The sequence below is a fragment of the Rousettus aegyptiacus genome, unplaced genomic scaffold (assembly GCF_014176215.1).
Source record: "Rousettus aegyptiacus isolate mRouAeg1 unplaced genomic scaffold, mRouAeg1.p scaffold_m13_p_16, whole genome shotgun sequence".
NCBI classification, from domain to species: Eukaryota; Metazoa; Chordata; class Mammalia; order Chiroptera; family Pteropodidae; genus Rousettus; species Rousettus aegyptiacus.
This window is the reverse complement of record NW_023416291.1, coordinates 19,063,477-19,075,804: the sequence shown is the minus strand read 5'-3', so window position 1 is coordinate 19,075,804 and position 12,328 is coordinate 19,063,477. Positions and strand designations below refer to the sequence as shown.

The 12,328-nt window shown below is 36.3% G+C and overlaps 1 protein-coding gene and 1 non-coding gene across 13 annotated transcripts in view; one reads left to right on the top strand and one right to left on the bottom strand.

Moving 5' to 3' along the window:
• The window catches only part of ARFIP1 (ADP ribosylation factor interacting protein 1), an 81,571-nt gene that overhangs the window by 49,103 nt on the left and 20,140 nt on the right, over positions 1-12,328 (bottom strand). For 8 of the 12 annotated variants that reach the window (XM_016144589.2, XM_016144590.2, XM_016144594.2 and 5 more), the window contains one exon: positions 10,296-10,397. In XM_016144589.2, the coding sequence (XP_016000075.1) occupies positions 10,296-10,391 (96 nt within the window). In that variant the 5' untranslated portion in view covers positions 10,392-10,397. Of the gene's footprint in view, positions 1-10,295; positions 10,398-10,571; positions 10,714-12,328 lie in introns of those variants that run through there. The other 4 variants (XM_036233557.1, XM_016144585.2, XM_036233559.1 and 1 more) reach the window with 1 other exon arrangement.
• LOC118612525 lies at positions 10,617-10,719 on the top strand. The gene has a single exon (XR_004955054.1). It is a non-coding gene; the product is annotated as a small nucleolar RNA U13 (small nucleolar RNA).

Below are 12,328 nucleotides of genomic sequence, written 5' to 3'. Positions count from 1 at the left end.
GGAACAAAGTGACAAAGTGAGCCATGCAGCTATGTGGGAAAAGAACAATAATTTAAATGTTCCATTTCTTAATTGACTGGTAGACAAGTAGGTATTGAAATGTACCTCATATGCCATAAAATTCATCCTTTTAAAGTGTATGCTAGTGGTTTTGGTATATTTACAGAGTTGTGTAGCCATCATCACTAATTTTAAAACATTTCATCACCCCCCCCCCCACAAAAAAACTCTGTACCCATTAGAAGTCACTTTCCATTCTTATCTTTCCCCAGCCCCTTAGAACCACTAATCTACTTTCTAGTTCAATGGATTTACTTACTCTGGACAGCCATATAAATGGAACCACGTAGTACGTCTTGTACATACTATAGTATGTTCAAGGCTCATTTGTACTGCTAACATGCATCAGTAGTTCATTTATTTTTATAGTTGAATAATATTCCATTATATGGATATATCACTGTTTATTCATTCATCAGTTGAATGGATCATCACTTAGATTGTTTCCACTTTTTGAGTATTACAAATAATGTTTCTATGAACATTAGTGTACCTATTTTTGGCTGGGTTATATGATAGTCTATGTTTAACTTTTCGAGAAATTGTCAAGACTGTCTTCCAAAATGACTGCACCATTTTACATTCCCAAAAGCAATGTATGAGGGTTCTAATTTCTCTACATCCTCACCAATACTTATTATATGTCGTTTTGATTATAGCCATCTTGGCAAGAAAGAAGTAGTATCTCAAAGTAGTGTTGATTTGGATTTTCCTGATTTTTGGATTACTTATGCCTAATGTATAGAAATAAAACTGAGTTTTGCGTATTACTCATATCCTCCAACTTTGCTGAACTTATTAGTTCTAAACACACTCAAAAACACACAAATGGCATAGAAGTCCAAAAGAACTGTGTTTGCTGTATTCTTGGAGCTTACCTGAAAAAACATTACTCATATGAATCATCTGTTCTGTCACAAAATATTGTGTAAAAAGAGATATAGTAGTAGCAGTAGTTGGGAAGAGGAGCGCTAGGAACAGGTTAAACAGTAAATATGATGCATATCTCTGATTACCTAAGTTTTCCTAAGTTTTCAAAAAGTGACAGGAACACCTCCCATCTTGTCATGCACGGCCTCTAGGAGAAACAACTTTAAGGTATTACATCTCACTCAAACTCCTCCCACTGATCTCCCAGGGTCCTTTATTTAACAAACAAAGGTGCTCCCAGAAAATAAACAAAAAAACCCTCCCCTGTTTTATGTAAAACAGATGTAAAATATGAAAAGCACTAAGGCCTTCCCATGCTTAAACTGTTAATAACAGAAGGAGTCTAACCAAAAGTGATACAAATGAGTCCATTCAGATTCTGAACAGAATTATCATTTTGATAGTGGTCTGGCTGGCATGTGCTGTGTGAGAGGAATGCATGACTTCTGAGATAACACTCATTATTTCATGAGCTTGTTAACTGTTTTTTTGTAAAACACATACTTTCTGAATAATATAGTTTAGCCTGATAGGTCACAAAAACTTAAAATATGCCTTTACATTAACTCTTAATTTTTTTTAAAGTATCTCAGTTACAAGGCTGTGCTCGGCTTAGTAGCTTTTAAAATATCTGCTACTGCATTCACTCCTATAGTTTCCGGAATATATTTGAGAGACAATGAGCCCATTTATAACCAACAACGTAAAATCTCTGATTTGCATTTTTATGTCACTGGCATTGGCTAAAAAATTTAAGACTTTTGCAAAGTCGTGCTTAATAACTACACAATAAAATGGAATAAACCTAAAGTTAACTTTCTGTTCAAGCTATAAGGATAATGCTGCAATATTCAATAGTTTAAAAAATAATAAATTTTCAAATAATTAAGCTAAGACAAATATAATCCTTTTGGCAAAAAAGCTTCACATATATTTTAAGTCCTTTTCAAAAGAGACATAATAGTGTTTGTAGTAATAGCTTCCATAAAGCTGTGAAGGGGGCTCATTTTTTAAACAAAATTACTTGGCTCCATTTTGCACATTTTAACAGAAGAAAAAAAATGAGTTTAAGATATAACTTTAGAATTTATAATTTAGCATGGTAATCTGCTTTTGAACTAAGTTAGTGCAAGACCAACACATGAAAAACACAAAATGTTCAGCAAATTTGTTTTAAAATATACATCCTTAATAAGATGCACAACACTACAAAATATAAGCAGAACTAAAGATTGATTAATCCTTCCCTTTACTTAGGGCGAAGAGAAATAGTATATACGGGAGTGATTCACAACACATATATGTAACCACCAAGAATCTAAAAGGAGTCCCCAATTATTTTACAAGTTACACAAACTCTCTTTTCCCTTAATTTCCTTACATAAATTCTCCCAGTTTTCCTCCTATCCACATCTTTAAAAATGGCTTGGCATTCTTTACTAGTTCTAGTTTCTCTACAAAAGAAAAGTCCTAAGTCTCACTTCCCCTCCTCCCTTGGTGACTTAACAGATCTGTCTCCCTGGTCTTTATAGTTTTGTCACTCCTAAAATTCATTCTTCAAATTGTAGGCAGAGACAACTTTCTAAAATGTGAACTGGACTGAGACCCTTTCATTTTATGTCATTTAGTTGCCCTCCATTGCCTTTTTTATTCTTCAATATGATTCTAAGGTTTTGTGGGATCTGGCCCCCTACTTACCTCTCTAGTCTCATTTCTCACACATCTGCCCCTACACTTTCCTCCTTAGCAATAGTGAACTTTTAATTCTGTGATCTCACACCTTTTTCAGGGCTTTAGAATTGCCTCTGGTGGGAACATTCTTCGCCCTTCTTCATCTGGCCAGCTCATCCTTCAGATGCAGCTTGGATAGAGTGATTCCTCAGGTAAACTTTCCTCACTCCTCCTACCAGTTCTCAGACCACGCTAGACTTGGTACAGTATATCACTTCTCACACAGTATAAAAATTGATTTATCAATATCTTCTCTCCCTGCTGACTGTAAGCTCTCTAAGACCAGGCTGTTTATTCATCTTGTTCCTCTTTAGTAATTCTAGCATCTAGCAGATGTAATATTAATTCTTCTTATACTAAGAAATTTTCTAAATTTAAACATCCTATCCCATTCTTCAAAATGGATAAAACTTTTCAAAGCATTTACATAATATAATTTTTAAAGAAACAAATAGAAAACATTATGTTAAATGTTCTATGAATTTTGGCAATTTAAGTCCCCTTTGCTGTTCTGCCAGTTAGCTGCCTATAAGGGTTATCTGCAAAGCTACCCCAGGCCCGCTGTGAACATACTGCAGCATCCGTAACCTCCTCGCAGCGTCCTCGCTGCCTCCTCTCTACATTTATCTTGAGTCAAAGCTGATCATCCTCTAACATTCTACTTTTCAAGTGGGTAGAAGGCAGGGTCAGCATTTTCTCAGCCCTCCACTGGTACTTCTAGACTACCAGTACTCTACATATAGCGGTTTCCCCTCATCTTCACAAAAAGAGTAATAAACTTCAAAACGTCGACAAATGTTAAACTGCTGCCGGAGATTCCTATGACAAGTTCTTCCACTCTAATCTCTATATACATGTGAAGCATCTAACCAGAGCCTCTAATTGGACAGACTAAGAAGGGAAATCAAATGAAAAATGAAACATCTGCAATGAGACACAGAAACATTACATCTCATGGCCTGTGCCACAGCGACACCAGCTGGCCAGACAAGTTATGACGACTTAATAAGCGACCATCTTAATTTTATGCAAGACTATACTTTTTGAAGTGCATTATGCAGTATGCATTAAATAAAAGCCATTATATAACTTTAAACAACAAATAGGTTTAAAAGGAAAATGTATTTAAGTAAAATGCCTCAGAAAACTCTGGTTATGATTCAGTTTTGCATGAGATTTCTTTACCAGTTTATAAAATATAGTCTAATGCTAAGCAGTACATTTTAACACTTTCATGAACTTTTGTCCATATTAAAATAGAAATATAGATTTGAGATTATATGCAATTTCCTCTTTATTGCTCGGGAATTAAAGGAGGGAATGCATGCCAAAATTTGGATAAAGATAAGCCTAATAGATCTTGAGTGTAATTTATTCAAAACAGTAAAAAGGAGCTTTTGAAATATTGTTTTTACTCACAGTGAAAGGGATTACATAGCCAATTTTTAATTTAATCAAAGTACAATAAAAATGTAGGATACACATTATTCACCAATTTTTAATAAGAGCAGTTACCGGCAGAAACAAGTTTTACGACTTTCTGAATTTCTTCAGGGAGGTGAAGCTGGGTGTGCTGGCGAAGGGGAGTATTGCTTCTAAGGAGCCCTGCCCACTGGGAAAATTCACCTCTGACCAGGGGGAACTTCCAGGACCACATCTCCTTTCTCCCTGCTCTACCTCGCACTCAAAAGGAAAATAACATTGCAAGGGAATCACCAAAAGAGAACTCAACATTAACCATGAGTAAACTTACAAAGCAGCAAGCTAACTGGCTTTGACTGCATAAGCAAAGAACAGCTACATTATGGTTTAATTCACTTCATTCTAGTAAGACTCTGTATTATAAAGTTAAAATTTGAAAGGATTAAAAAAACTTTCTTCTGTGCTACTCAAAGGCAAGTGATTTTTTTTTTTGAAATCTCATATGGGCTTTATTTTTAATATGTCATACATTTAGACACAGATAACAATTATAAGATTATGTCTAAGCAAGAAAGCAAATTAAACAGCTGAACTGATGATGACTGATTAGAATGAATTCTGAATTTTTAAAAATTAAGTTATATGAAAGGTAAATAAAACACTGGTAGATGGACAATTTGAGGGTGTTTAAGAATCTGAGAATAGAACTAAAAACATTCTTTGAGAAATACTCAAATTTCTGGCTAATATAGGTTCACATTCCCCACTGAAGGGAATCCTAAACAAGCACTGCATAAAACTTTGGAGATGAAAAAATGTCTAACTCCACTTTATAAATGAGAGATTTAGGTCTAGCTTATACATCAACTTAATTTAAAAAAATATTTATCAAGTGTTCAATGCAGTACTCTTTCCACTTCCTGATTTCATGATAGAAAAGAATATTTTCCCAGGACATTGCTCACTATTCACTTGGGAAAATAGGTATTTCTATCAATAAACAAAGACGAAATCATGAGATACAACTAAAATTGATAATTTACCTTTGAAGCAGTTTCAAGTCATTATTTTAATACTGTATTCACACAGAATCTGTTTTACATCCATTTGCGGACTTCAAATATCTAATTTCAGGGTGGTGTTTAGCTAAGTGACATTAGAGCCTTCGAAAATGGCTTTGGTTTGGTGTGATTTTTAAAAGCAACACTTACTTTTTTAATTTAAAAAATCATCCAATATTATTTGAATCTTCTTAACAATAGATCTGTGTCACACTCTTTAGTTAAAATTCTGAATGTAGAAAATGGCATAGAGGGAGTCTGGATTGAAATAGAGAGCAGAGGTGAAAGCTAAATAATAATGTATGATTCTCTCTAGCTATGATACGGGGGAACAAGGGAAGGAAGACAAAACACTTATTTCAGAAATATCTTATTTCCCAGGAAAGCTTCAGTTGAGGAAGCCCTTCTGAGGTGTGAGGACTTGGGTTTCCCCAGCAGTCCTGTGGGTTACGTGAGTCACTAGGTTCAGGATCTTCAAGCAACATCCCCATGCTAACCAGAATTGGAGCGGCTCCATCAGCAGGCTTACCAGACCATCAGATTGCCTCTGCCAGGTTTCTGGGATTAGACCATGACGGGTGAAGGCGATTGATCAGTGTATCTATTAGTCAGTCAGGACTGGCCAGGCTCATGTCGCAGTAATGATCACCTGAAGATCTCTGTCACTTAACCTAACAAAAGTGTATTTCTCATTCCGTCTACCTGTCGGTGGGCACTGTCCATATCGTTCCTTCAGTGGGAGCTGGGCTCTGCCCTCACAGTTGTTACTGGGGCAGCAGGGTTGCAGGGAAGGAAGGGTGAGCACTGGTGACTGGAGGCTTGGTCCATGCTACCTGCTGAGACCCAGTTATGGGGTCCTTTCCAGCTGCAAAGGTGCAGGCACAGGCAACTCCCCGCCCCCATGTGCCTGGAAGGGGAACAGAAGGGACAGGGGCAACGGTCTCTTCCACAAGGAGAAGGCAAGGGAACTGGCATTCATGCCCATGCTCTGCTATTTAGTTACTCAGACTGCTGGAAGGACCACATACCAAAGTAGACGAGTTTCATATGATCTTTTAGATCTTTTAGGGCTTTTTACAAGTCCACCCCATATCAACAGCCCTGTGAGGTAGCACTGAATATGACAGGGTCACCTCTCCTCAGTGATCCCTTCAGACTTCTCTAACCGCATCTCCCTCTCCTTCTGTAGCTTCCTTACTCATCTCCTGGTTCATTCCCTCCCCTTTATATCTACTGTGCTAAGGTATGCTTGATTCATCTCTGGGAAGCTTAGTTTTGATTACATCACCCCCTCAGACAGAAATTTTGGGTGGTTTCCCATTGTCTATGGTTTTGCTATTAAACTAGCCCATTGGCCAACAGCAGCAGCATTACCTGGGATCTTGTTAAAATGCAGCCTCTAGGGCCCCACCTTGCACCTCAAGTTAGAATCTACATCTTAACACAATCCAGGGGATTCATAAGCACATTCAAATTTGAAAAGCACTTATCCATAGCACTGGTTCTCAAATTTGGATCTGAATTTAAATAGCAAATTTAAAAATGGTTAATACTCAGTTTCCAGGTCTGGAGTGATTCTCAGGTGATTCGATTGTGCAGCAGTTTGAGAACCACTGCTGTACAGGCCCAAGTGACATTTACAGCCACCTTTAGCATGCACCCCAAAACCTCCCCGGTGCCATTTTCTAACAATGTCAGACTGATCCCCAAATGCACTCTGTGCTTTTACAGTAAGTACAGTTTCAGTCTATTAACAGAAATCACCAGGCATTACATCTGTCTTCTTGAATGACGAAAGAGGCCTTAGGACCACCACATCTAAATTTTTTTTTTTAACGTCAAGACTACAAGCTATGGAGATCCAAACACATTCATTTACTAGATTGTACGTGTAAAGGTTCTTAACTAAAGGCTCATGAATAGATTTAAGGTAAGGTAACCGTGAAGAACAACAAAGGTGGAGGAATTAACTACCAGGTATCAAGGCTGAAGCTAACATTTGTTCCAGATTTAAGTACTATAGTAAGAAAAAGATAATATGGTATTGACAAAAAGACCAAGAAATAAAACAGAGAATCCACATATATAATCACCTGATTAACAGCAAAAGCTCCCCACCCCAACCCCTGTAGAGAACCCAGTCTTGCCAATAAACTGTGAACATCAATTAGATAGTCATAAAAAAACCCCCTAACTCCTACATCTCCCCATACACAAATTTTAATTCAAAATGACTCAAAGACCTAAGTGTGAGAAGCGAACAATAAAATTTTTAGAAGAATACAGAGTATCTTTATCATATTGGGATAGGCAAGAAATCCTAATAGGATCACAAAACTGACTAAATGGAAATATTGGTAAAATGGCTTCATTAAAATGAACAACTTTTGTTCATCAAAACATATCATTAATAGGGTACAAAAGCAAGTTACGGACTGGAAAAAAATATTTGCAACACACATATTCAAGCAAATGACTTATTCCCGGAATATACAAAGAACTCCTACAAATGAATTAAAAAAGGTACACACTCAATAGAAAAATGGACGAAGGACTTGAAAAGGCAACTCATAAAAGATAATACCCACATGTCCAGTAAGAATATAAAAATATGCTCAATATAATTAGTCATCAGGGAGATGCATGTTAAAACCATCATGAGATACTATTATTTTTCCATCAAAATGGCTAAAATTAAAAGGTATGACAATACCAAGAATTGGTAAGAAATAGAAAAAATATAACTCACATTCATTTCTGGTAGGATTGTCAAATGGTTCAATCACTTTGGAAAACCAGTTGACAATGTCTACCAAAGGCAAGCATCATGTACCCATGACCAGGCAATTCTACTTTTAGGGATATATCCAACAGAAATAGGTGATTATATACTCGGAAAGATCTGTACAAAAATGGACATGGCAGCTTTATTCATAATAGCCACAGACTAAAACAAGTTAGGTATCCATCAACTGAAGAACAAATTGTGGTATATTAACACTAGGAAAACTATACTATAATTTAGAAAAATTAAATACTGCCACAAGCGACAGCACGAATAAATTTCACAGACATAATGTTGGGTGAAAGTCAATCAAAAAAGAGTACATAGTGTATGATGCCATTTATAAGCAGTTCAGGGACAGTCAAAGGCAATCTATGAGGACAGAGTTTGAGCAGAAATAATTATCCTGGGAGGGAAGGAGTGGGGTGCACTGCCTAGAAGAGGGCAAGAGGGAGCCGGTTAAGGTCTTGGAAATGTTCCTACACCTAGATGTGGGTAGTGGTTCCATTGAGCTTAAAATCTGTGCTTTTTACTGTGCATCGGCTGAAGTCAAAGCTAAAAAAGCAAAACAAAACAACAAAAAGAAAAAGAAAAGATTCAAGAAGGTAGGTGAATCTTCAAAATAATGCAGCATTTTGTATGTACTGCTTTTTTCTTAGATAAAAAGTGCTTAGCTTCCATTAGATTGTCTATAAGAATATCAGCTCCCTGACAGCTACATCTCCAGTGCCTGGCATACAGTAGATAATAAATAGATGCAGAATAAATTTGCAGGAGAAGCTTTTACCCAATATATGATGAAGCAATCATTAACTAACATTTTGATATAATGAGTTATTTGAATTAGTAGGAGTTTATAAAGTAATTGGTGGAGTCTAATGATGGTAACCTGAGTTTCCTTATTATTGCAGGTGTGTCTTAGTGTTTTCAAATACCTGAAAGACTAAAACCCGAAGTGAAAATGTCCTTTGTGTGCTCAGAATTTAAGAGTCTTTTTCTTCTGTGAGTCACTGTGAGGCCATAAGTGCTCAGAAACCAAGTTAAAGCACTTACAATTAAAAGAAACCTAACGCTTGAAGACAAATTAATTCCTTCCAAAGGTGAGGCAAAAATAAGTGAAATTCAGTGGCACTTTCTAAAATTAATTAAAATGATCTACCTAAAACAGTGGTTCTCAGCCAGAGGTGAGTTTCTCTCTACTCCTGGGGCATCTAGCAATGTCTGGGGACATTTTTGCTTGTCACACCTGGAGCGTGTCACTGGTATCTAGTAGGAAGACGCCAGGGATGCTGCTAAGCTTCCCACATGCACAGGCCAACCTTCTACAATAAGGAACTTATTTGGCTCAAAATGTCTTTACTGCTGAGAACAAGAAATCCTGAGCTGTAACCTTCTGTTAAACTAAAATAAAGGATTTTATTCTCAAACATATGAAGTAAGGAATCCTATTTAAGTTGTAAAATAATTCAACTATCTTTCAACCATTACTTTTGCAAGAATATGAAAACTGTACTTTTAAAGTTTTACATACATATCAAATACCATAAAGGGATGCTTAATGAAAATATCTCCAGAAATAATGTTACTATCATTTCCAGGACTATATTCAGCATATTACTTGTTTTATCTTATTTAATATTAACATCCCCATACCAATAAAAAAGATTTGCATCTATAGAGACTAGAAAACAAAAACTAGAAAAAATTAAATAAATACCACCTTAGGTTACACCACTAGAAATTGCATAGCTGAAATGTGAATCCAGATATCTCCAAACCTATGGTTTTTCTATTAAAACGCATTTAATTTCAATTTCAAATAAGAGGTTGATTAAAATTAGATGCAGCTCATTCTCCACTGAGTCAAATATGCCACTTGGGAATGTGAACAGCAAAGGTAGCAGTAGTACACTTAGGAATCAAGTACTAAGGACACGTAGGAAAGAGATTAGACGGAGCCAATTTTTAAAAGGATAATCTATAGTTAGTATTTTTTTCTTATCTCAAGTAAAATTAAGTAGTTTTATAAAGTTATATTCCAAAATCATCAGATATACTCTTGTTCTGGTCATACAGAAGAATTACTGATAATAATATTAAAGCCTAAATGCTTACTGGCCTAGAGCTTAATCTTGACAAACCACTAACACAACCTTCCTAGTCATCTCTTTATGATAATGTTAGATTACTGGCATATCAGCCAATCTAAGAAAATATTCCTATATTAAACTCTGTCTTTTACTTTCGTCTCAACATTTAAAGGCTTACCATGAGTCTTTGTATTAAGAGAAAGAAAATGTTCTTACCCTATTAAAGCCATGTTCATGAGAGTCATCAACTTCCCCGTTACTAGTTACTGGAATTTCTGCTGCTGAATTTTTGGGAGATTCTTGAGCCATCATAGACTCCTAAAAGAAAGGAGAAAAAAAACAGTGATAAACACCACCGAATCATAAAAGGCAAATATTCAAAAGACTATTCATGTTTATGGCACTTAAAAACCACTATTATAGCATCTTTTAAAATAATTACAACCTAATACTTTTATGATAAACATGATACTAATATAATAAAAAATGCACCTGGCTTTTAAAACTGCAAATTTCTTGATTAAAAAAACAAGATAGATCCTTTTGTAGTTCATCAGCGTGATGACTGGGTGTCATGCTGTTGTGTGAGATGTGCCTCCCTCAAACCTTGTTACGACATCGGCACATTACCCATCTGACGTGAAAAAGAAAAAAAAACAAGTTACTTGTTATAGGTGCCAAGGGGCAATATCTGTGCCTTGTCAATAGTGTTATGATAGACTACCACTTACAACTGGAACTATTACATAAAGCCAAGCTTGATTATTAATTCAACTAAAGCAGCTCACTTTTGCTGTTGTTTGTAACGAGTCTCTATGTCAGCTTTTGTCTAAAGAGTTTCTTTCTCTAATGCAACAAAAAATTTTAAACTCTATAGTTTACTATTCTAAAGGTCAACTAATGTTTAAAAGTAATTCCTTAATTTTATAACCATAGGAAATATAAATTTATTTCAAAACTAATTATGGTTAATCAATAACAGAATGTCAATTATGGTTGATAAAAAATTTTCTTGCTCAAAACACAAGTGATTTAAAAAAAATGTGTGACTACAAATAAAAATGAAAATGAAAATTTCATATCTGTAAAGGACTTTAACAATAATCTATTTTCCCTTATTTTAAAAATCAAAAAACTTCAGAATAAGCTAAACAATTTATTCCACTTTTTACAGAGAACAGGGGCCTCTCTCCTCACACACTCAACAATGGTGCGTGACATAAAAATATGTTAGGAACAGAATCGCTATCTAACAACAAATTTCCAATGCTCAGACCTGAATGCAGGTGCTACCCTCAATACCGCACTACACAGAATTACCAAAACCAAACCAAACGACTAAAATAAATGTGTATATATGTATGTGTTTTTAATCTATAGGACTGAATCTGCCGTCAAGAACATAAATTTAGGGGGTTATTACAGGCTAAGTCATACTACTGAAAGCAAATGTTAATGCGAACAGGTTTGTGGTCTAGTCTCTACCTCTATGAAATATAGAAGGCATACTAAAATATATCTCACAGACATGATGTTGAGCACATGAAGCCAGACTCATAGGGTACATACTACATGATTCGATTAAAAAAGAAACCAAGAAGTTACAAAGATTTTAGGCAGAACAGTGGTTGCTTTGGGCGGGGGAAGTACTAAAGCTTGACCTTGAGGGCGGGACTTCCAGTTTCCATTTCTGAATGTAAGGAGCTTGTAAGTTGCTATGCCATCCTAACAAGTAAAAACCTGAACAGACTAAAAAATCAACAACTCTTCTTGGATTCTTGAACGAGGGGAGGATACGGGGGCAAACTGCTGCCCCCAAAGTTGGAGAGACAGACATGTGAATACAGGGAATCATGGCTTCTCAGAGTGAACACACCTCAGGAACCAGTGTTGGGGTCGGGGAAACCCGAATTGTAACTGAACCACTGGAGGCTCAGTGTAGACGGATGACTCTGAGAGCTAAAAACTCCAGGGAGAATAAGGAGGACCCTCCAATGTTATGAGTTTTACCTCCAGGAGCTGGGCTAGGTTAGCACAGTAAACACTGGAGAAAAATCCCCTCATCCTTCCAGCAGGGGAGGAGAAATGAAACCATTCTGAAATACACCAGAGCACTCTGTTCTGCTTAACAAAGGCTACCCTCAGGAGAAACCAGAACCTAACCTGTGTGGGTACAATCTGTGGCTAACTGACTTCAAGAAGACACCCAAATCCAACACACTCTGGCCATCGTGACACACCTAAGAGCG